At 41.1% G+C, this 23,765-nt stretch overlaps 2 protein-coding genes across 2 annotated transcripts in view; one reads left to right on the top strand and one right to left on the bottom strand.

The window, feature by feature from the left end:
- Positions 1-13,346, top strand: part of MRPS5 (mitochondrial ribosomal protein S5) — a 30,904-nt gene extending 17,558 nt beyond the window's left edge. The window contains exons 6-10 of the mRNA XM_010706616.1: positions 3,665-3,711; positions 4,220-4,277; positions 5,583-5,645; positions 12,117-12,253; positions 12,772-13,346. Coding sequence (XP_010704918.1) covers positions 3,665-3,711; positions 4,220-4,277; positions 5,583-5,645; positions 12,117-12,253; positions 12,772-12,996 — 530 coding nt within the window. The 3' untranslated portion in view covers positions 12,997-13,346. The remainder of the gene's footprint in view (positions 1-3,664; positions 3,712-4,219; positions 4,278-5,582; positions 5,646-12,116; positions 12,254-12,771) is intronic.
- A 2,934-nt stretch (positions 13,347-16,280) lies between these two features.
- On the bottom strand, positions 16,281-22,645 carry LOC100539082 (myelin and lymphocyte protein-like). The gene is made up of 4 exons (XM_003203780.4): positions 20,286-22,645; positions 17,975-18,142; positions 17,654-17,791; positions 16,281-17,441 (listed from the first exon to the last, which is right to left on the bottom strand). The coding sequence occupies exons 1-4, from the start codon at positions 20,730-20,732 to the stop codon at positions 17,367-17,369; spliced, it is 828 nt and encodes a 275-aa protein (XP_003203828.2). The 5' UTR covers positions 20,733-22,645; the 3' UTR covers positions 16,281-17,366.
- Between the last annotated feature and the right edge of the window lie 1,120 nt (positions 22,646-23,765).

Raw genomic sequence — 23,765 nt, 5'->3', positions numbered from 1 at the left:
CAATTTATTTTGTTTATTATTTCCTCCTTAGACATGAGGATACTTCTTTGTAAGTATTACTGCTTTTAGTTACAAAGTAGGGACTGACTTACTGGTACTCTCAGATAAGGTGGACTGTCTTGATTCAGAAGTTTGTCATTAATCTGTTAAGTCAGAAGACCATGAATTTCCTTCAGACTCCTCAGGAAGCTCTCTTTATTGAAGTTAATCCTTAAAAAAAGGCAGCAAACCACACTTTCTGACAGATTTTGTGTTTGTACTTCTAAGGAAAAAGAACACTTGTGGCTACTTGAGTCTATTCCTGTAGTCACCTTAGTGATCTGCTGTTTGACCCATTTATAGGATTTCTCCATTACAATTTTTATAAAGGTCTTTTCAGCAAGCAATTTAAAGTCCAACCATAGAAATGCTCTTTATGACATAAAGGAAATGGGACAAATCAAAAGAAATGTGATATTATGAAAGATCTAATAATACAAGCTATGAACAGAGCTCTTTTCTTTCTTAGAAGAGGCTGGAGAAAGAATACTGATCAGAGGGATTCCATTCAGTTTTGTTCTCCTTGTAACAGGAGTAATTAAGCACAATTATGCTGAACAGTAGCACTTGCCAAGCTATCTGTAGAAGTAATCATACCAAGAGGATCCCATCTAATATTATGGTACTACTTCATACATTAGTAAGATCAATTAGATCAAAGACATATGACTGAGAACTGGCACGTTGTGCCATGTTCCTCTCCTCAGAAGTTAAGAATATGTTCTAAAGTAGGTAATTGCAATTCCTTCTTCAAGTAAAGTGCTTAACAATCTTGGCCAGAAGAGGCTTTTTGCTGATCAGAGTTGGGCTTTACAAAATAAGGATAACAAGAATTCCACTCTACTGCAGCTTCTTAAGGGACTGTATGCAGAGTAGATTTGCTGGAAAAATTCCCCACTGGTTTAGCTCAGTCAGTGATCCCTGCTGATGAGGAAGTAGTTTGTGTTATGATTACAGATTTTATAAAGGAGGAGATATAATTGTAAAACAAAACAACAAAAACAGCAAACAGAACAAAAGGGGGAAAAGAAAACAAAACTGAAATTTGCCAGAACATTTATGTGCCTTCTGGGTCCTGCTGATATGTCTGTTGGATGGATAGGATCCAATGTGTTTTCATAGTAGACAGATGAAATTCAAGACATGGGTAGACTTGACCTTTTAGTTCTTAGAACATCATTTATTGGATGTCGTTTGAGCCTTAGGAGTTGTTACATTGATGTTTGTAATATATGCATTTCTTGTGCCAGTGATACGCCTGCCCAATAATAGTGCTGACCTCCTATGTTCTTGTTTATGTGCCACTTCTATGATTCATACTGCATATGCTATGTGCACTTACCTTTCATGTGCTCAGTTACATGAGGCCAGGCAAGGCTGATAAGCAGATATTAGTACTTCAGCACAGTCACACAGCAAAGCCTTTATATATGGGTTGCTTCTGGATAAATAATACTTAACAATATTATATACTGGTAAAGCAAAAAAAAGATGTTCTGTAATATGTGGTATTTGAACTTGCTGCTTTTTTAAAATCTCTAAAGGCTAGCAAATGCTCACACACTTTCCAGGTGTGCTGTTTCTTACAGGTTTTCTGATTCTTTTTGTCAGTTACAGAAACTATCAAGCATTTTTCATCTTCCGAGAAATGCTTTGTTTTAGTAGCCAGCTTTTGAGAAGGGTCAGAGTCCAAGCCTATGGGATAAATTGTCAGGACTGCTTTTAAATCTGTGCTAGAACCATTTAATTGTAATACTGCTTAATTGTAAAGGGATCCTTAAAAGAGCTGCAAAACCACTCTGTACTACAGTGAGTTTCCAGTCGCGTTATTTAGGAAATGGCATACATCTTCAACTGATTTTTCATGTAATTTTTTCCCCCCAGGCTATGTTTTATTTAAGAAGGATCCTTGAATGTGCTAAGTTTTTTTCCTGAGGAGATAGACTTCTTTATGTAAATACAAACCAATGTACATTAAAATTCCTATTAGACGTCAAATAAACTTGCAGATAAGAAGTCTGTGCAGAATTAAAAGAAGACTCTGCTTAAAAGAAAAAAGTGAATAGCCATAAAGTAAATAATCCAAATAACAGAGACAGGAATATGGGATGGTGACAGAGTATAGGAAATTACATTTGCATTGTTATATGGCTGTACTAAAGAAAATTCTATTTCCAGTATATGTGCAGAACTTCCAACTGTTGGATGTAAATAGTCTCTTTTTATGATGAGTTTGGTAGATATCTCTGATGAGATGTATGTAGGAGCTTTATTAAGACAGCTTTATTTCCAGTTGAGTACAGTTCTTCAGAACTTCATCTATTTGAAATATTCAAATCTAAATGGACTCCTCAAGGTGAATTTTAGCTACAATTTAGAGGGGAAGAAAGGAATGTATACACAGAGCAAGGTGTGTCTCCAGCAGAACACAGTCACTCTGAAAAGCTCTGCTTATCTTTTCTTTGAAATGTTTTTTCTTGAAACATTGTCATGTCCTTGAAAGCACACTTTAATCTCAAGTGAAGAATGATTGAATTGAGCTTGACCAAGTGATCTCACTTCTGGAGCTTTCTAATGTTGTGTGTGACTTCATTGTTAATATGTTATTAATGAGCTGTGTGTGTGCATAAAAGGATAGCACAGTTTGCTTGCAGTTTCTTCTGCAGGAGTTAAAAAGTGATGGAGAGCTCCTGGGTATATAGAGTGTGCATAGGGAAAACTATCAAGTGTTAACTAACAGCAAGTGCTGTCCTTGACTTTCTGCTTCTTACACTATCAATTTCCAGACTTGTGGTGATGTTCTCTATTGCTTGCAACACACAATAGTTGTGGTGCTTTCTTAGATCTCTTCCAGTCCATTTCTCCTGTAATATCTGCAAGAAGTTAGTGAGTCGATATTGGCCAACGAGTCCAACTGCATTGGTTTTCTTTTTGTATGAGGCACCATGATACAACAGAATCATCAAAAGACCAGAAAAAGCTTAAGAAAAGTAAATATTTTTAACTCAATCTGTCTTGACAGCACTGGATTTAAGAGTTCATAAAAAACGGTGTCACATCCTCCTATTCATTCCATGAGCTCAGTTGATGCCCCACTTTCTTTCTCTGTTCTATTGGAATATATATTTTGCAAATACACTTCTGTTTATAAAACCTGCTTTTAGTGTTTTCTATTTTGCTGATATAAACCCAGTCTCCTCTGTTTCAAGGGCTTTCAAGGTGTCATTTGTACAGATGTACAGATGAACTACAGATGTAGTTCATACATCTGTCAGCTTCCTTATTTCTTCCTTCATTTACTTCCTTTTAAATAGAAGACAGATTTTATTAGATGAAGCAACCATCAGTTTGAAACATGTATAGAGCAAATAAAAGAAATAAGCCTTATTTATCTTTGTTTAACAACAAGCAATTGACGTCAAATCATTAGATATTCATAACTCCAAAGTTTTTTACTTTCTAAATGTGGTTTTCTCTGGGGCTTTTTCTGAATATGATCTATGTAATGGATTGGAAATAACACGTATTAGTCTTGGTTGTGAAATTCACTGTTTTTTTCCCCCTCTTCTTTCTCAAGACACTGCTTTATGCATTTCTCAGTAATGAAATATTTTTTGTCTTTCAGGTTTTGCACTGGGGAAAGCAGGTGACAGGATGACTGCTTTACGGAAAGTATGTTGATTAAAAGCAAGTATAAATATTTCATACCAAAATATAAGATGTTATATCTATTTTTAATTATTGGTATATTTTTAGTCTACAAAAATACATAAAACCATGTGTGCATACAGTCTGCTTATAGAGTGGTGTGTAGGACTTTCTCTTCCATGTGTCTAATGGCCTTAAGGAGGCTTTTTTAGGCTTCGAGTATTTATTTATCCATCTACCTTAATCTAGTTTCTGTTTCAGTGGTCAACAAAACTTACCAAGATAGCAATGCTAAAATGCACAGTTAAGTTGTTAGTACCCTGTGAAGTCTTCTGAAATGTTCAGTCTATTAGGAGGGTACATTTATTAACTTGAATATTTTCATTTCCGTAAAGTAAGTGGATTAGATCTGTCAGACCAGCTTTCTTAAGTTTTGTTTCTTGCTTTTTTTTTTTTTCTACCAAGATAACTAAACAATGGTAAATTTCCAATGCTTGGCATAAAAATTCACAGAAAAACTTTTTTTTTCTAGGCAAAGAACAAAGCAATACGCAGCTTGCATTTTATAGAGCTGTATCAGAACCACACAAGTAAGTACTATCCTTTTTGACTCTTCAGCTTTCAACAAGCAATGAATACACTGTTAAAAGCTGATTGAAACTAGTTGCAAAGTGTAAAAAGATAACTAAAACCTTTAATTTTACAATAATTTAATTTTTACTTTTAAAAAAAGGTTTAATTCATTGTATTTTTTGTGTGTATCACTTAGTTTCTTCAGCATGCTTTATGAAATACTAGCCCCAGATTGTTTTAGCTAGACAGTAGTTCACAGTCTAGTGATCCCTGTACAAAATAAACTGATATTAACTGCAGTGAATATGCATTTGGCTCTTCTATTTCACTCAGGTTTGTATCAACAGTTGTAGGATGGTCCATGAAGAAGAGTTCTGTTAAGATTTGATAATATAAGCAGATGTTGCTAAAATATTGTAGAGAGATTTATCTTCCTTCTGTTCTCCTATTTTTCAGTTCTGTTTGAATGCTTAATGCATAGTATTTCAGGCGTTTTAAAAACATGTGGCAGTAATAGCAAGAGCTGTTCTCTGCTATGAGGATGTCAGCTCTGGCTGGACATCTTTTCTCTGTAGCGGACTCCACTGAGCTTTTTCCTTTTGGCCATACAAAGATGATTCCCTGTTCACTCAATCCATGTATACAGAAAAGTCCCAGAAGGGCTAGAGAACTCCTTGGTGTGCTCCATGGTAGCTTTTTGTGAATTTGGTTTAATAGCATACAAGTCTGTCTGATATCAGGTGTGATACCACTACACCAAATACTCTGTTATCTTTTGGAAAAAAAAATTGAAAGATGGTACCTTACAGGGAACATCTTTAACCATGTTATTTACGTAGATAAATGTTCAGTATAATACAGCTTTGTCTTACAAATATGCAATTGCAGCTATCCTGCAATTATAAATATTATATATTATAATATTATAAAAATAGTCTGTCTCCTGACCATTAATATTTCACATTAATAAATTAGGGATTTGATTTAAAAACTAGTGGTGTTTTCCCCATGCTTTCTGTTCTGCTTAATGTGAGCCATCTTGTCTGCACTGTAAGAATTCAGTGTGCAGAGGCTGAGTCACTGAGTCAGATATGTATAGCAGCCACCAGAAGAAATCAGTTTGGGGTTTCTTTTGAAGCAGGAAGACGGAGATGGCAAATTTCTGTATAGAAAAATCCAAGAACACCAAGGCCTAATGGAGCAATTTTAAGTTAAAAGCTGAGTTATTAAGAAAATCTAAATATGAAGAGGAAGGTAAAATTGCATCACGGAACTTAGTTGTAATGCCTTTGTGGTTTGTTTTTTTTTTTTCCCTCCTTTAGTTTATCATGACATTACAGTGAAATTTAAATGCACAAACATCCGCATGAAGAAGCAAAACAAAGGTAATTAAGTTGCTTGGAAATTTTGAAATTTTATTAATCACCAACTGATATTTATTTGATGAAGTTGAATCTGTGCAATATTCATTTACTTCAGCATTTAGTAGATATAAACGAATGATATATCTCTGAAGATAACCAATGATAACCAACTGTCTTTCACTAGAAATACCTGCTATTGATGACATGGCTTTATTTTTGTGAATCAGGATTTGTTCCTTATACACTGGTGGGAGTTCTGCTGGCTTTCTGCTGCCCTTCATGCTTCCCATTGCAATTCAAAATACTTTCAGTCTACAGTAGTAGTAAATTGCTGTCAGTAGTTTGAAATTTGCAACTCGGCATGTCTGATGTCAACAGTTCAGCATAAGAGAAGACAGGCAACTTCACCCAGGCTTCTCTGATCAGTATACTGGTAAAATATGCCATCAAGTCACAGCAAATGCTCAGATATTTATTTTCTCATAGGACTGTCTGCTGGTCATTGATAATAAGCAGTACTTCATTCCATCCTAAATGATGGCACTCATGTGATTTATATGACATGATGATGAAGAAAGTGTACGTGCTCACAGGTTTCTGTCTTTGCTGTCGCTCATACTCCAAACAAACAAGCAAAAAAAACTAGAACCATGACTGCAACAGTACAGATTTTTATTTGGAGAAGTTTTGCTGTATTATAGACTGAAAGTTGAGAGATGCATTCTCCTCACAGCTTTAGCCAAAAGAGATGCACAGCTTACCATGCATCATCTCTGTCTGCTGTCACTGGTGGCTTCCACCTGAATGCTGACTTTTTGAGGAGACATTACTGATTTTCTGCCATCCCTTTCCTCCTCCTCTCCAGAGCTGTTGCAGTGTATGTTTTACCAGCTGTTGAAAATGATATATCCGGGGAATATATCCAGAGCAACCTTGTATTTCGATGTCACCTTCCTCAGGATTGCAGTGTAGGAATTCTTACCATATGAAGTAGTTCAGTGAAGTAATGGTTACCTTATTTCCAATACACTGCAATTTTCAGTGTGACCTGTTTTACCTTCTAGATTCTTCCTGTTTTGAAGTCATTAATGGTGATATGAGGTCATTTCTTTGTATGAATATTGGACGTAGAATCATAGAATAGTTTGGGTTGGAAGGGACCTCAAGGATCATCAAGTTCCAGCCTCCCTGCCACAGGCAGAATTTCCAGGTGCTAGATCAAGTACTAGAAAAAGGTTTGATTCTACTTGTTCATCTTAACTTTGCTTTCAAGATGGATAAAGCTGCTATTTCATAGAAAATGGGTTTGCTACTGAGTACTCTTTATTGACGCTCTAATATTAATATACAAACAGGAAGCAAGTCTACATGACTAGTTGTAATTCACTTCAGATTCGTTATGATAAGACCTAAACTGCAAGAAAATGTAATGATTAACTCATTTATGAGAAACAGGGTAGATTTCCAGTTAGAGAACTGTTACTGTGTTCACCTACTTTAATTCATTAATTTCTGTAGCCTTTTAATAAGCTGAAACACTGATGTTTTTGATATACTCCTGGATTTTTTTCATGTGTATCTAGTATTCTTCTGCACTGTCATGTTAGTAATATGAGAAGATCATTGATGTTCAGAGTTACTAATGTATTTCAAAAACATCTAAAATTTCTGTGAATTTTCAACCATTTTTATTAGATGACATTTTGATTCTGAGATGAGGGGTTTTTTGTTCAGTATGGCAGTAAAATTTAGCACAGGCTTAGAAAAATCTTTACAAGTCAACAAGAACAGAGTCGGATGTGTTCTTATCTGCAGTTCTGCATTTAAAAAGCAGTCACGGTTGAAAATTGAGTAACTTGGCCTGTAATTTTTTTTTAGGGTAGCCACTTTGAAGTAAAGACTTACCTGCTATCTAAACTAGACTAATCTAAAAACTACACTGCAATTTAGTCTTTAATATCATGAGGGAAAAACATGCCAGGAGCAGGAGTAACACAACTGAGCTACGCATTTAACTATGCACTTAAAATAGTGCTGTCAGTGGAAAGAAAGAATCTCATTAGATGCTGTTATTTTCTTTCAGTGATACACAGAATAAGACATACCTTCCAGTCTCATCTAGTGTGGTACTCCTGAGCCTCAGAAACAAGAACATTCTACTAGTGCTACCTTCTAATTAATATTACATAATCAGACTGTTGTCCTCTTTTATTTCCATTTTATTAGTACTTCTGAGAAGCACAGTGCCTTTTCGCTGCTTTCTGTTTTTTCTAGGAGGCGTCTTTCTGTAGCTCGCCTGTTCAGTGAGGCTTTTCCACTGATAGAATCATAGAATTGATTGAGTTGGAAGGGCCCTTTTAAGGGTCACCTAGTCCAACTTGCTTGCAGTGAACAGTGACACCTACAGCTAGATCATGTTGCACATAGTTTTGTCCAGCCTGACCTTGAGTGTCTCCAAGGACAGGGATTCTGCCACCTCTCTGGGCAACCTGTTCCAGTACCTCACTACTCATCATATAAAGAACTGTTTTTCCTCGTATTCAATCTGAATCTCCCTCCTTTTAGTTTGAAACCATTTCTCCGTGTCCTTTAAACAACAGACCCTGCTAAAGAGTCTGTCCCCTTCTTTCTTATTGCTTCCTTTACATATTGGAAGGCCACTGCTCTCAGGTCTCCCTGGAGCCTTCTCTTCTCCAAGCTGAACAGCCCCAGCTCTCTCAGCCTGTCCTTACAGGGAGATGTTCTGTTTCTTGGATTATTATTGTGGCCCTCCTCTGACCGTGCTCCAGTAGGTCCATGTCTCTGAGGACTCCACATCTGGATACAGTGTAGGTCTCACAGTTTCAGTGTGTGCTCACTGCTTCTTGTTCTGGCACTGGGTACCTCTGCCAAGAGCCCAGCTCCATCTTCTTTGTATTCCCCCTTCATGTGTTTATGTACATTGCTAAGATCTTCCCATACGCCCTCTTCTTCAGGCTGCGCAGCCCTAGCTCTCTCAACATCTCATAGAAGAGATACTGAAGGGACTGAAGCATGTTGATGGCCCTATGTTGGACTTTCTCAAGTAGCTTTTCATATCAGGGAGCCCAGAATACAATGTGCTTACTCCAAGTGTGACCTCACCTCTCTCAACCTGCAGGTAGCAGTACTTCAGAATAGAATAATTTAATTCCAGTTGGAAGGTACTTACAAAGTACCACTTCAGGGCTAACCAAAAGTTAAAGCATATTATTGAGGGCAATATCCGAATGCTTCTTGAATACTGACAGGTATTGGGCATAAACCACCTCTCTAGGAGGCTTGTTCCAATGTTGACTACCTTGACAATTAAGAAGTTTTTCCTAATGTCCTGTCTGAACTCCTTTTGACACAACTTTAAACCATCCCCATGCTTCCTATCACTGGATACCAGGGAGAAGAGATCATCTCCTTCTGCACTTTCCCTCCTCAGGAAGCTGTGGAGAGCAATGAGGTTGGAGAAAAGGAGGCCAAGGGACACAGTGACCTCAGCCACTCTTCACAGCAGATGCATTCCAACTCTTTTACCAGCTTTGCAGTATTCAAGATGAGGCCACATCAGTGCTACTCCTCATCATTGGTGGCAGCAAATTTATTTTGTGCTTGTCTTTAGGTGGAGCCAGAGCTCCATCCAACCTGGCCTTGAATGCTTCCAGAATGGGGTATCCACAGTTTCATTGGGCAGCCTGTGCCAGAGCCTCACCACCCTTGTAGTAAAGAATTTCTCCTTAATGTCTAATATAAGCCTGCTCTCTTTTAAACTGTTCCCCCTTGTCCTATCTCTGCTTGCCCTGATAAAGACTCTCCCAGTCTTTTTGAAGACCCTTTTATGTACTGGAAGGCTGCAGTGATGAATCCTGCAGATTCCATGAGGCTTCTTTTCTCCAGTCTGAACAGTTCTAGTTCTCTCAGTTGATCAATGTGCTTATGTGGCTGTTAAGCCCAGCACTGATACCCCATAGCTGTAATTAATATGCATGAAAAGTACACAGTTATTCATAGTTTTCACAGTAGACCATCTTCTATAAGATTCCTTCTGCTTGCTGATGACAGTACAATTATATGGTTATATATGGTGAAGCCTCCCACTTTGCATAATTTCAGCTGACAAATTCAGTATGTTCCAAATTCCTGCACATAGGACTCAGTCAATGACCACAACAAAGCTTAATGTTTTATGGAAAAATAAAAAAAAAAAAGTCATCACTATAATTAAATGTCCTTTTCTTTGTTCTTAATCCCTGCAAAATGTAGAAAACCTCTATCAGATAATCAGGGTTACATATTAAACAGATAGAAATCCAAGTTTCAAGAGTTAGGTAGTATGAATATCTGAATGTGAGCTTAACTCAGCATCGTGTCTTAGTGTGGACTGGAATAGGTTTTCTTTCCAAACTCTTGTTGGCAGCTGCCCAGAAAAGCTAATGTAGGTTGCCCATCACAGCTTGTATTAGTTAGGAGGACTACATTTTAAATGCTTTTCTTGATTACCTTTTTATCAAAATTCAGTATGAGAAGATTAGTTATGTTTTAAATTACCTTAACCTCTTACATAGACCCTCCAGAATTAAACTGCAGTAATGCAGTTGGAGTGCCACAGGCAAGTTTAGAAAATGTCTGAGCACAGCTTTACTCCACAGCTAGAGTTTGCAAGTGGAATCTTTTGCTTTTGTGTTTTGTTCAGTGACTGATGGAGTAATTTCCTGGCTTCTGAGTTTCGTGCATTAACAATGTGCAGAAACCGGATTGAATTGGTGTAGGAGAGAAGCAGTGACGCAAAACACTAGAAATAAAATGCTTTCAGTTGCTGAAAATGAAAGTTTGACAAACAGCTTTCCAGAAATCATTCACATGTGTCTACATTTTGACTTTTATTGTAGCATGGAAAGCAGTATTTTTTTTGAAAGGCAGAACAAATGACTTTGAACAGTTATAGTTTATTTTCCAATTACAGGTTAGAAAAAGAAGGAAATATTTGTGTTGTAAAACATGTGCCATTAGAATAGGGTTTGGGTTTTTTCCCTCATTTACTCCAGCAGCAAAACTGTTCTGTAGAGAGGATTAATCGATAAACTGGCCTTCCAGCTTTTAAATAAAATACATTAGAACTATCAGAAACCAATTTGTGAAGATTAATAGAGCTAGGTCACATGAAACAAGTCTCTTGGGGAACAAGAGAACAAAATTGGATGCCTCAAAAAGTAAGTCATTCATTAAAATCTGGCAAATGTAAGAAACCGTTTGTAATTAATGCTAATACACTGTAATTATACCTTTGAGATAATATAATGCTCTCAACTGGAGATGGAGCAAACTTCTGTTTTTGTGGACTCTGGAATTTGTTTGTCTCTCCCTCCCACTCACCTAGGTTTGACCTGTGGGTTGCACTCGTGCACATGTGTTCTTTCAGTGATCTTAATTGCCCTCAAGAAGAAGAAAGCAAATGAGGGCCATAGTGCTCGTTTGTTCTTTAACCTCGATAAATTCATGCCACTTTTTGGGCCAAGGGAAAGGAAGTGGAGTCTGTGTTTAAGCCACATTTTCCTGTTGGAGCATTACTGCCCTCTTGGACTTCCCTTTACCTTCCCAGTTTCTCTACCTATGCTGGGTTGGACAGAGGTGGGAGATGCTGACCTTGCTGCTTCTGTACGTGTAGGCAGCAAGCCCAGGACGCAGCAGTGTTTGAAGCATACTGGTTGTTTTCAGCTGTAACTTCACAGTAGGAAACGAGTCCAAATCCCTATGTTGTATAGATGATCTAAGACTTAAAGTCAGACTTACCATCATTAGGATTTACCAAAGCTGTCACCAGCAGTTGTTCAAATCGCAAAGGAAGCGGTTTTGAAACTATTGTAGGTATTGTTTTTTAGAAGGTGTGGTGTGGTTCTGTTTAGGCATCTCCCCATGCAATCACTTCATTTTAATACTCTTTTAAGTAACCTTAAGTGATCTTGCTTTTCTGCTAATCTTTCTTTCTTTTTTTTTAATTTGGGGAAGTACTGGAGAGTCATTCATTTCCTGAGTGGGAGAAAAAGATTACCTTTTGTTTGCTGAATGTTCTCGGGAGTGGTGAGGAAGTTGTCTGTAGAAGACTTATTAATATGTTAATGGCACTTCTAGGAAAGTAGAATGCTACTTAAACCTGTGATGTTAAAAAACAAACAAAAAAATACAAAACCCAGGAACGGTTTTATAGTTTGAGTTTAAAGGTGGTAATGTTTTCATTCAGTTTTGTATATTGGTAAATGGAGTGTATTTATTACAAAAAGAATGTGATCTTTGTTAACACGCCTGCAAAAATCGGGAAGAATGGCTTTCCCAGACTGGTTTTACCGTTTTTAAGATACTAGTACGTTGTAACTTAATAGGTAATAGATAAGAGGAGGTCTTGGTTCTATTTTTCCTTAGCTAAGTTATTATATGCTTACAAGTAATCATGTAATGCTAATTTATACTTTCTTTTTTTCTTTACAGGGTATGGTCTTCATTGCCACCGAGCTATTATTACCATCTGCAAACTAATTGGCATTAAAGACATGTATGCCAAGGTTACTGGATCTAAAAACTTGATTAATATTACCAGAGCTCTCTTTAAAGGATTGACACAACAGGTAGATTACATTCCTTGTGGTTCAATTAATTAAATCAGAGGGCAGGATGGGATTGATATTGTAGTAGTCTGTGATTAAAAATGTTATATTCTGCATTAATGCATGTTACTAACATGTCAGTGTGCATCCTTATTAGCAAGATGCACTTTTTCTGGCCAGACCTTTTCCAGAATCAATTTCTTCTAGAAAAGCATGGTAATGTTAATTACCTGAATCCCTGCTGCTTATTGTTAGCTTATTTGAAATCCATAAGGATCCTTCTGACGAGTCTTTCAGCGTATGCAGTGTTGAAAATGTTTGTTGGTAAACATTTTTCCTACCCCATACACTGTGTATATATTTGACCTCAAGTAAACCAACATCATGCATCATTGCTCCTGAAGTTAATGTTTTCTTAGGGATGATTTAAACTGGGATCGGCCAGAAGCAGGAAACAAAACAGCCTTTCTTGTAATATTAATTAGCCTGAGACTTTTAAAAATAGTTTTGTCTTTTTCCTGCTCTCTCTCTGCCCCCAGGAGACTCACCAGCAGTTAGCAAACCAGAAAAACCTCTACGTGGTGGAGTTCCGGGAGGAGCAAGGCCCACTGCCCATCGTCGTGGCACTGCCCGAGGGGACTGTCCGTGAGGATCCTGAGCCTGAGGATGAGGTTCCAGACACTAAACTGGAGTGGTGTGAGGTGAAAGAAGCTCAGGGAATGAAGAAATCACCCTGGGCGAATGTTAGGCGGACAGTATGGTAAAAAAAAAAATAAATAAAATCAGTACCTATATCTCTTCTGCTCAGAGATGCAGCTGTGAAAGCCCAGCCAAATGGGCAGGCTTACGTTTCAGAAGATGGCTACAGTAGATTTCATACCGTCATGTTGCTGCTCCCGTTACCATTCAGTAACAGTTTGCTTTCCCGCAACTCTTCTGATCACTGTTCAGCTAGAAACATACAGAAGAAGGCAGCCATGACATTGACTTCAAGCATGCATTTACTTGATTCCTGCAGATGTGTAAACAACACGTCCTGTGTGTCCTTCACAAACTCTTGGGAAACTACTGAAAATACAAGATTGTGGAAGCAATAAAGAATCCTCAGAATGAATTTGGTGGAGGAGTTGGCATCTTTTTTGCAAAATGCCGATGTCTGGGAGACCTTGAAGAAAGCAGCAGTAGTGAGAGTCAGTGTATCTATTCTCCATCTCACTCTACAGGTTTCAGAGTAGTGGGGCAACTGAAATCAAGAAGGTAGAAGATTTGTAGCTCAAAGGAGATAGGCAAAGTGATGAAGGGCAACAGCTGAATCTGTGCGAACAGTTGTGAAAGTGGGGGAGTTCCCCAATTGAAGCAGAGCCCAAATATCTGAGGACAGTAATCTCTCAATCTCCTATTTTAGCTGGTGTTGGAAGCACAATCCCAAAACCTGCAATCGCATCTTTCTTACAGAACTTTCCTTTGCATATGTGCTGGGATAGGACTTGGCTTTCATCGCTGCCAATTTGGTACTGAGAATAGCAGTATCTTGGACTCTGTCCAGGGCTTAGAAAGTGTTACAGCTGTTGAGATTAAAGGAAAAAGAGAGTTTGTGATGTGTACAAGCTTATTCTCAGAGAAGGAGTAAACCCCTTCATGTGGTGGATCTCCAACTGAAGTATGCAGAGGTAGGTGCTAGAAGCTAGATCAGCTCAGTTGTTGGGAGATCTGTCACTCAACTGCTGGAGGAGGTTTTAAGGCCCTTCTTGAGCCCACAGGATAGCCACTCGTGGTTGAGCTCTGCCATGCATCCGAAGCAGTGATTTTTCATTGCTGTCTTCAGAGTTAATGGGGTTTTGATGCTTAATTAATTATGAGAGACAGAGCAGAGTGGGGCTCATGGCATCCATGTGATGATCAGAAGTGGGGAATGGTCCAAAAGTTTGGCTAAGGAGGGAGAGAAGCAGACAGAGCAGACACAAATCAGGCTCTACTCCAGACCCATGTGAAACCTTGATACTTTTACAGAAGTTAGCTTTTGTGGATTTTTCATTTTCCAAGATTATTCATCTTAATACAGATGATTGTATAGGTGTTTTTACCCAGCATACAATTTACTCATCACTCACTGCAAAGCTTGCTGTAAAATGAGAAACAGCAGGCCCTCCTGCACTTTTTCATGGTGCTAGTTGTAATTCTCTGTTCTTTGCTTTCAGACAAAGCAAATTCTGCAATTTGGGAGAAAATGTAAGTGCTTCTAACTCAGTGCATCCCTGGAGGCAAGGTAATTTAGATACCTGTATGCAAATATTTGGGTAACCACTAACATTACAGTTGAGGCATTCTTCAATTTAGCAAGAACAACCAAGATAACAATCTGGACATAGTTAATGAATGATGTACATCTGTAATCTTATTTACATCAAAAGACCTGAAGTTTTACATACCTTCAAGTGGCTGGTTTGTTTTTTAACTACAGTATAGTTGCCTGATCTCTAGTGTGCATGCTTGCAGACCCTTGTTTTGCTGAGGAAACTGGATTTTAAGTGCTCCCCAAAAAGTCTGGTTTATGACTTTTATATGGGCTCTTATTGACTTACATCTTCAAGAGAATTCTGCAGATGGAGAGAATGTTAGAGATCAGGTGCTAAGGATCCAGAAATACCTGACTTTTGCTTTTTAGGAATTTATCTTTGTCTATAGAGACATCCAGATCCCAAATGGATGTGGTCCAAGCAGCCTGGTGAAGCTTTGGGTGAACTTTGTTGTGAGCTGCCCAGCTTAGAGGGCATGACAGACCTCATACTGTACAGAGAGGATGGAAGGGCTGGGTGTGACAGGCAGTGGAGATCTTAGAGTGCTTTTTTCTGTTTTTCTTTCTATGGAATATGCCTGTTGCTGCAACTCACCTGCAGCTCTGCTGCATCTCCCTCTCTCACCCAACTGTTCCTGGTGTAGGAACACTCATTTGCCTGCAAGCTGGTTGGCTGCATGGGGTTAAATTTGGGGCCACATGGGGGGTTTCAAAGCCCTGTGCTTTTGAAGTGCTGTGAAGTGCTGCTTCGTAAGATGTTTGTATGGATGCTCTTGACCCCATGGTGGTCCTAGGCAGAGGCTTGCCCAGGTTTCCCAATCCCAAGCCTGCACCCACAGGCAGGCTCAAAGGAAGGGCATGGACAAATGAACCAGCACAGACTGGTGCAAACTGGCGTGTTGCAGGGAAAAGAACAGTAAAGCAGAGTGAGGTGGGGAGGGGACAGGGCTAAGTGACAAGACACACTGGCTGCAAATGGGATGGTTGTAGTGCACAGGGATGCAGAAGTGAGGGAGACATAAGGGAGCACTTGGAGCTATGGTGTTGGCCACACCTGGATGGGAATGTGACACAGGCATTGTGTTCCAAGCTGCAGAGTGTGACCCCCAAGTATTTGCTTCTTTCAGTGCCCCCAGACAGAAAGATGTTTCTGTGCTACATTCAGAACAGTGCAAAGCGGGACATCAGCACCCTCCCATGAGGATGTGATACTGAAACAAGTTTCAGCTGGTGCCTTGAATTGAGTAGTGCCTTCATACACAGCTCCTGAGTTGCCTCCCTGCTCTGAAAAAGGATTTCTTTTCCTACTTCTGTTGCAATCAGCTCATTTTTGTTACGAACATGAAAAAACAGGTCAGGCTGGTTTTCAGGAAGGACAAAAAAATGAATCCAGTGTTTTCTCCATACCACAGTTGAAAAGTTTCAACCCTCAAAAGTCCCCTCAAGACATGAGACAACAGAGGTGTTTCTATGTCCAGTTCTGCTTCCCTTCCTTTCTGCAGACCTTGTTATTATTCATGAGATTCAGACTGAAGGACTAATTTGCTACCACTGCATTTTAGGTTTCTCTGTAACATGTGAAAACACCCTTTTTTGGGCCTAATTCCCCCATTTAAAAGAACTCACTTGACATAATACTCTGGAGTAAATTATGTGATCAGATGAACATCACTGCTGACACTAGCTTGTGCCTGTAGCAATTGGACAAGAGGTAATGGTTAAACTAAAAGAGGGGAGATTTGTTAGACATGAGGAAGAAATTCTTCACTAACAAGGCAGTGAAGCACTGGGGCTGCTGTGCATAGAAGCCATGGGTGCACCATCCCTGGAGGTGCTGGAGGCCAGGTTGGATGGGGCCCTGGGCAGCCTGAGCTGGAGGGGCAGCCCTGCCCACAACGGAGGGGTGGAACTAGGTGGTCTTTGAAGTCCAACCCATGTTATTGTAGGATTCTCTTATTCATGCCTGGATTTGTGCCTCATTCTTGGGCATTGCCCTGCTATTGTATGCATCAACTGTAAGAGGAAGTTAGCAACAATGGCCATTGGTTGCAGAATCATAGGAAATCCATCTTTATTAGTGACATAGTGCCAGTATATTTGAGAACAGTCATGTGCTGAAGACAAGAGCTAATTACATCTGCTTATCTGAGATGTTATTCTAATTATCCATATAATTCTGCTGTAGTATCTATAGTATGTTTTCTTAGTTGTGTTTCATGGATTCGTGGCAGAGTAATTCCTGGGGTTATAGTTGAGCCTCGTAATTCAGCAGTACCTTTCAGGTGTTGTTGGGAGCTCATTGCACCTGAGGCAAATTAAATATTGCCTTTACTCCTCACAGGTCACAAATGGCATTTTCAAAAATGGCATGGAAAATTCTTTTGGCACAGCAAATGAGGAAGGCAAAGAGGTTTACACAGATGCATGTCAACCAAAATGACCAGGTTTCATTCTCACGCTGCGTAGCACCATTGTTCAGGCTTTCCTCTAACAGCAGTTAAGACTGTGGAGGCATAGGTGTACATAAGGATTCAGGGAGATTTTGACATTTTAAATCCAACTGTATTGTTCTAATTTAAGCTGGGTTTTCTGCTGAGGCCTTGGTTACCAGCATCAAGCTGAATCCAACCAGGAGACTGAAGAAAAATAGATTGTGTCAGCAGACAGGTTTCTCTGACAGGCTCTTGGTCTTCATTGCCATGGTTCCCCATAAAAAGCTGCTTGTTTATGGTATATACATTAAAAACCAAGCCCTAATCCCAGCCTGGAAACTGTGGTTATCGGATAACTTCTGTGTTTGTAGGGTGACCACAAGATTGAACGTGCAAGGACAGATCATTAGGATGATTTCCATCGGCGGAGAGAGTATATAATATGGATCACATACAACAGAGTAGCTACGAATGCAAATACCTACAATAGAAAAAAAAATCAGGCAGTTATTTTTTATTGTATGGCATGAGTTCCTGATCTGTGCAAATACATCGTAATGGATTATATTTCTGTTGACTTTTTGCACATTTCAAGACACTCGTGCATAATAGAACTGGTCTGATTTCCTCCTCCCTCCTCCAAAAAGTTTATGTGAGTCGAGATTTGTCCTTGGGGCCACCCACGGCACTCACCGAGGCAGAAATATTCTCCCGGTAACTGATCAGAGCCTGATCAGATACCTGAGGCGTAGACTGTACAGAGGTAGCAATGGCTTCCAACACAGAAGCACTGAAGTAGAACAGAGCTGCTGTCTCCTGGCAGATGACATCCTAAGAAAATAAAGATTACATGCAGTTATTCCCAAGAAGGGAGCACGCTGCAGAGGAAAAAGGAAAAAGGAACCCACATGAGCAAATCCCAGGCTGTGATTCAGAGTGCAGTAGGAAAAAAAGGGGACAATCATTACCAATGATAAAAACAAACAGGTCCTGAGGTTTGCTACATGCACTTACCAAAGTGACCCAGGAGCTGCTGTCCCCATGCACCCCACACGTGTAGAGGAACAGGAGTACAGCAGTCAAGACAAAGCAGAACACAGAGACAAACATCACCCAGCCCTGTAGTGAACTGTCTAGATTCTTCGAGGAGGCAATGAGGATCCAGACAAGGCCCCCAAATATCTGCAAACAAAAGCGAGAGAAAAGTGAGTGTGGAATACCTTGCCTTCTCCAGAGCTAAGCAAAAAGCCATACATGCTTCTGGCACTAGCACTGTACGTGGCAATAGTCTGGCAAGGTCTTTGAGTTCTTCCCAGCACCTACTTGAATATGAGTACATAGTTGGGAACATCTGCCTCTAATCTGGGCCCCCAAAAGCCTCATGGCACCATCACCTCTGGGGTTCACTGTTCATTGCCCCCCTCCCCACCTCGATGTGCTCAACAGCCTGCTTCAGGCTATTAGCAAAGGCTGGTTTTGAAAACAGAGATCTATTTTAGGGCACATCTGTTTCACACCCAGAGTGGTAGGTTCCTGAAAGGAATGGAGACAAGCCCTGCCCGCTGACGCAAGCAGCACAGACCTGTGGCCTCATGATCCCCTTGTGATGAGGTGGTCATCACCTTTAAGCTGAATGCCTATGGTGAGGGCACATGATGCTTACAAATGCGATTCAGGGGTGGAGTTGGTAGAGTTGGGTTGATGGTAGCATGGGACGAATCTTTTCCGAACTAAATGATTCTATATAAGCAGTGCTGCCATGCATGCTTATGCCTGAACAGCAGTTGCTCTTGATTTTCCTGGCTAACCTTCAGAGCTAAGATTGTTCTGATCTCTGGCATACCCTCCTCAAGCCTTTGGCAGCCTCCAAGTGTCAACTCCTCCCAATCATAGCATTTCTATTTCCTTGGGGGTACTTCTGCATGTCAAAAAGAAGTTTGTGATTTATGGCACTCAGAAAGCACTACATCAATCATGTCACCCCAGCTTTGTAGAGGAAAATTCACTGGTGACTTCTCATTTCTCGTGGTTTCCCATTCCTCCTTTCTCTGGGATGTGATTACTCACTCGGGTAAATGTTTGACATGATTTGATTGCTGACTTTTTGATTTTATTGTGTTGCTGTTCAGTTGACTCGTAAAAATCAGGACTGGGTCAAGAGGCTTTCAGCAAGAATTCACAGCACATTGATGACTGCAGTCTGAGAAAAACTTAACTTTAAGTAGCCTTTCAAAATACAAGCAAATCTGTTTTCAGTTTGCTTCAGCTTCTACATGTAGACCCAAGTGAAAGATTTTGTCCAGATATGCAGAAAACTCTTCAAGTAAAATATATGCTAAGAATTAAACTCAACCTCACAGAATGCAAATGAGAGTTCAACACCCAGATGTAGTCATCTGAGCTGCGGGCAGAACCTTTCGCAGCAGCTGTAGAGACAATTCAAAATGCTTCCCCCCACACCCTGCTTTAACCCAATTCCTTTTTGCTTGCCTGCTATCCCTACGAGAAAATCAGTTCTCTAAATCCCAGGCATGTGAACTGGGTAGACTTTGGTTCTAGATGGCAAAATTGAACTTAGGTATGAAGTCATATGAGCTCTGTCGTACAGTATGCAGCCAAACCACTCAGTGCTGGATGAAGGTGCTCAGGCATAGGAGAAAGCCTCTTGAACTGATGTGAGAAGAGCAAATTTCATCAGCAGAGGACACAGGAAAAGGTTTCTCCTTGAAACTTTCAGTCAGTGCTCACAGCAACAGCATTTAATTGCCTATGCCAAATCCTTTAATATACTGATCTTCTTCCATTTGGTAAGAATATAAGAAGGAGCAAGGTGCTCACTCACCCTTCACTCAGCCCCATGCCCAACTCCAGTGCTTCACCTCCAGCCCAGAAAAACTGTAGCTTCAGCAGCTGAAGCTTTTTGCTGATGCAGTTATTTCCCTGCTTTAAGAAAGCATTTTATCCTTTGTATGCATCTTGCTAAAAATCACCTACCAGTTGGCTCAATTTGACTATCTGCCTTAAAACCACCAGCAAGCCCTGCAAATCTGTTAAACAACAAATTACGGAAGGTTTTTAAAGGTGCCACAACCACCCCACCACCCCCCCAGACTGAAGGGAGTTACAGAGCCCCCAGTTTGGGCTTGTGACTTTCTTTAAGGGAGAGCTGGGGGCTGCCCCCAGATGCTTGCAGCTCAGGGACCTGTCTGGGCCCCTGGACCACATGCTGTCTGCTGAGAGTCATCCCTTGGACACCCACAGCACTAAGAGTGCTGGGGGACCCGTGAGCAGCATCTGCCCTTCCCAGGGAAAAGCTGGCACTCACCATTTCGGGGATGAAGAGAACATCTGGAAAAGTTGTAAAGACGGCCAGGCCGCTGGGTAACGAGGTCCTGGAAGTTGCTGAGGACATTGTGAAGCTCTCCCGCATTGATGGTTGGTCTCTCTGGAGGCAGCCGCCGAATACAGTCTCCTTCCCTCCCTCTCTCTCTTCCTCTTTCCCTCCCCTCCTTCCTGCTCTTCCCTCCCTCCTTCTCAGTGGCAGGCAAAGACAGCTTTGAGAGCCACAGATGTGGCCAGAGCCTCTGACCAGGTATAGCTCTGTGACTGGTCGTGGCCCGCAGGAGGTTTTCAAGAGCAGTGGGCAGCCCTGGGGCGTTTCAGTCACAAGCAGGGATACACCATGCAGGGCATGTCCTTGGGTAGTGCTGGGTGGCACTGGTTTACGTCCAAGACCAACAAGAGTGTTCTGTGCTGATCCTGCTTGCAGCATCTCTCATTCCCTCAGTTTGCACAGCACTTCAGCTTGTCCCCCACCCACATGAGCTGGCCACAGAAAGCACAATGGCAGGTGGCAGAGCAAACCAAGGCGTACCAGCTACCAGCTCAGGGCTGGGAGATGTGCCATGGAGGGGACGTGCATACTGGGATGGTCAGGGGTAGTTGTAGGGCCACCATCTTTGTTGTCTCAGGTCAACGTAATGAAAATGGACTAAAATAATGAGATTTACCAAACTATTTGGCTTCGTCTGTTCTACTTTTTAGCCTGGAGTTCACGGGAGTGAGTCATTTCCCCTTCCCTTTATATGGATCGTTAACTTCTTATTACCACACTCAACTCATGCCCAGCAAAATCACAGCATTGGAGACATTAAACATCAATAAACAGAAAGGAACAATGTGGCCATTGTGGCCATCCACTGCCAGAAACCAACAACCCATAAAAGAAATGCCTGTCGGCTTGTGAATGGTGCTCACACTGTGGCAGCTGCTCCCAGTCACAGGGCTTTGATGTGGGATTTAGAGCAAGAGGTAGGACTGGTTGCCTCTGAGAACATGTTGTTGGATCTGGGCCAAGCAGCCCAACCAGCCTCCTTGCAGTGGCAGTGGGGGATACATTCAGTTGTCCTCACTTAGTTTCTTGTGACAGCAGCAGTAGCTGCTCTCTAGCCCTGGGACAGGACAGGTATCCTGAGCAACCTTCAGCATGGTGGTGAGGCTGCAGGAGGTGTAATTGTGGTGTCTGTGAGTTGGTTGCAGATCTTTTGAATAATAGAATGATCTAGGATGAAAGAACCTTCGTGATCATCAAGTGCAATTGTCACCTTGACTTACTTAGTCCCATCATCAAACTATGTCCCTAAGGGCTTCATCCATACGTCTCTTAATACCTCCAGGGATACCACTTCCCTTGGCAGCCTTTTTCAGTTCTCTGTGTAGAAATTCTTCCTGATATCCAATCTATCCGCTCCCTGGCACAACTTGAGGCCATTGCCTCACATCCTTTCACTTGTCACCTGTGAAAAGAGACTGACATCCTCCACACTGCAATGTCCTTTCAGGAATTTAGAGGGAGTGATGGGATCTTGTCCAGATTCAACAACAGTTGAGCAGTTTGCTCAGCCACTCAAGTGCCTTGTCTTCCAGACCCTTCACCAGCTGTGTTGCTCTTCTGTGTATAACTTGGGCAACTTGATACTCTAGTTGCTTTTATAGCAGGTTGGCAGTCAGGTGGGAATGGTGAGAGCTCAGTAAGGATGGACTAAATGCCTGTCCTGAACTAAAGGACACAGACTTGGGGCAATGAGTACAAGAACTGCTGCCTGATGGCCAGGGGTCACCTCTGTGTTCCAGTTTGAGCCTATGGCTTCTTGTCCTTGCACTGAGCACCGCTGAGAAGAGCCTGGCTCTGCCTGCACCCTCCCTTCAGGTATTTGTAGACATATATGATATATATGAATGTGCAATGCTGGCCCCAGCACGCACCCAGGGGTGAGACAGGGGAACTGCCCTCACAACACAACTTGAACCCAGGGCAGCTTAGTGGGAAGAGCTGGCCCAGTCCAGCCACCTGCCAAGGCGGAGCCTTGAAAGACTGAAAGAAGCTGCATTCCCCTGGGGATTCCTGAAAGACCAGGAAGAAGCTGACATGACAGCAGCAAAAAATCTGTTTCAACCAGCAGAGCCTTAGCAGGGAGGAGTGCAGGGCTTGGCACAAGGGTGGTGGCCAAGGCTGAGAGCTAGTGGGGATGGGTGTCAGCTGCTCCTTTGACCCGAGGCTTCCATGGCTGAGGGAAAAGCCCAGGGACTATGCATGGTGCTGCTGTGTCTGCAGGGAACAGCTGCCCTGGGAAGTACATGGAGCTTTTCTTGCAGCTGAGTCCTGATTCAGGAGGATCAATCACCTGGTGCTCCACCTGAACAGTGTACTCGAAGTACTGGAGGTGCTGGGACCGTTTTTTGAGTGCTCACTGCTTAAGGATATGGAGAGAGGATATTTGGTAACAGAGGAACAGTATTAGGTCTGGAAACATCAAGGAAGAAAAGTAATAGAGGAATAAGTGGACAAATCTATGCTTACCAAAATATTCCCTTCTAAATTCTGGAATGGCAGGCAAGACCACATGGCTTCCCTGCTGTTGGAAAGCACCAATGAAACCCACTTGAAAAGAGTTCTGACGCTAAAGACATGACAGTCTCTTACTGTGTATTATCACACACCAATGTCTTCAGGAAATCTCTCTCTTTTTCTGTGTTTTTAAACTGAGCAAATCTAAAGCTCTGAATAGCTGAAAGGAGATTTTCCATTTTGTAGAATCAATGATACAAAATCTGCAGAAGATCTCAAGTGAAGTAGCCTGAAAGAAACGAACCCTTAAGCCGTTTTCAGATGACTACCTAAAAAGACCCAAAAATCCCAACAAAAAACAACAGGGCTGATGGTATGCATGGGTGTGAAAATTATTATGTCTTCTTGAAGGTATGGTTGCCATTCATCAGGAGTGACATCAAGTCACAATGACTTTCCAGTCTCCCACTGCTACAGCCAGCTTTGCTGTGCTTTAACTATTGCACAACCAGCCAGCTCTGTGAGACTGCCAAGTTAACGTTCCAGCAGTTGCTTTTGCTTTATTTACACAGAGCGAATCCATGTAGAGCTTGGCATTTTAAGAAAGAACAGATATGAGATTATCACTCAGAAGTTACCAGCTTCTTTCTCTGTCAACAGAGACTTGACTGAGGCTGCCCACACAGCCATAGGTGGGGTTAGGTGGGGTTAAATGGAGCTAGATGGTGTTGCAGATTGAGTCCTTGGCTTTCAACCTTATGTTCCCTTACTTAACCTCTGGTAAATCTGCTGAATATAGAGGCAGTGCTGCTGCAAGCTTCTCCTTAGTTGAGCATTCCATAGCGTGACCAAAAGTAGAAGAAACCTTAGTGTCCTTTGATACCTTCCTCCAATAATGATTAGATAAATTCAAACTGGGCCATTCCAACATACAAGAAGAGGTTTAGAGCAGTCCCA

This window comes from Meleagris gallopavo, chromosome 2 (assembly GCF_000146605.3).
Source record: "Meleagris gallopavo isolate NT-WF06-2002-E0010 breed Aviagen turkey brand Nicholas breeding stock chromosome 2, Turkey_5.1, whole genome shotgun sequence".
Lineage (NCBI taxonomy): Eukaryota > Metazoa > Chordata > Aves > Galliformes > Phasianidae > Meleagris > Meleagris gallopavo.
Note: the sequence above shows the minus strand (reverse complement) of the source record. Positions and strands in the feature narration are given on the sequence as shown.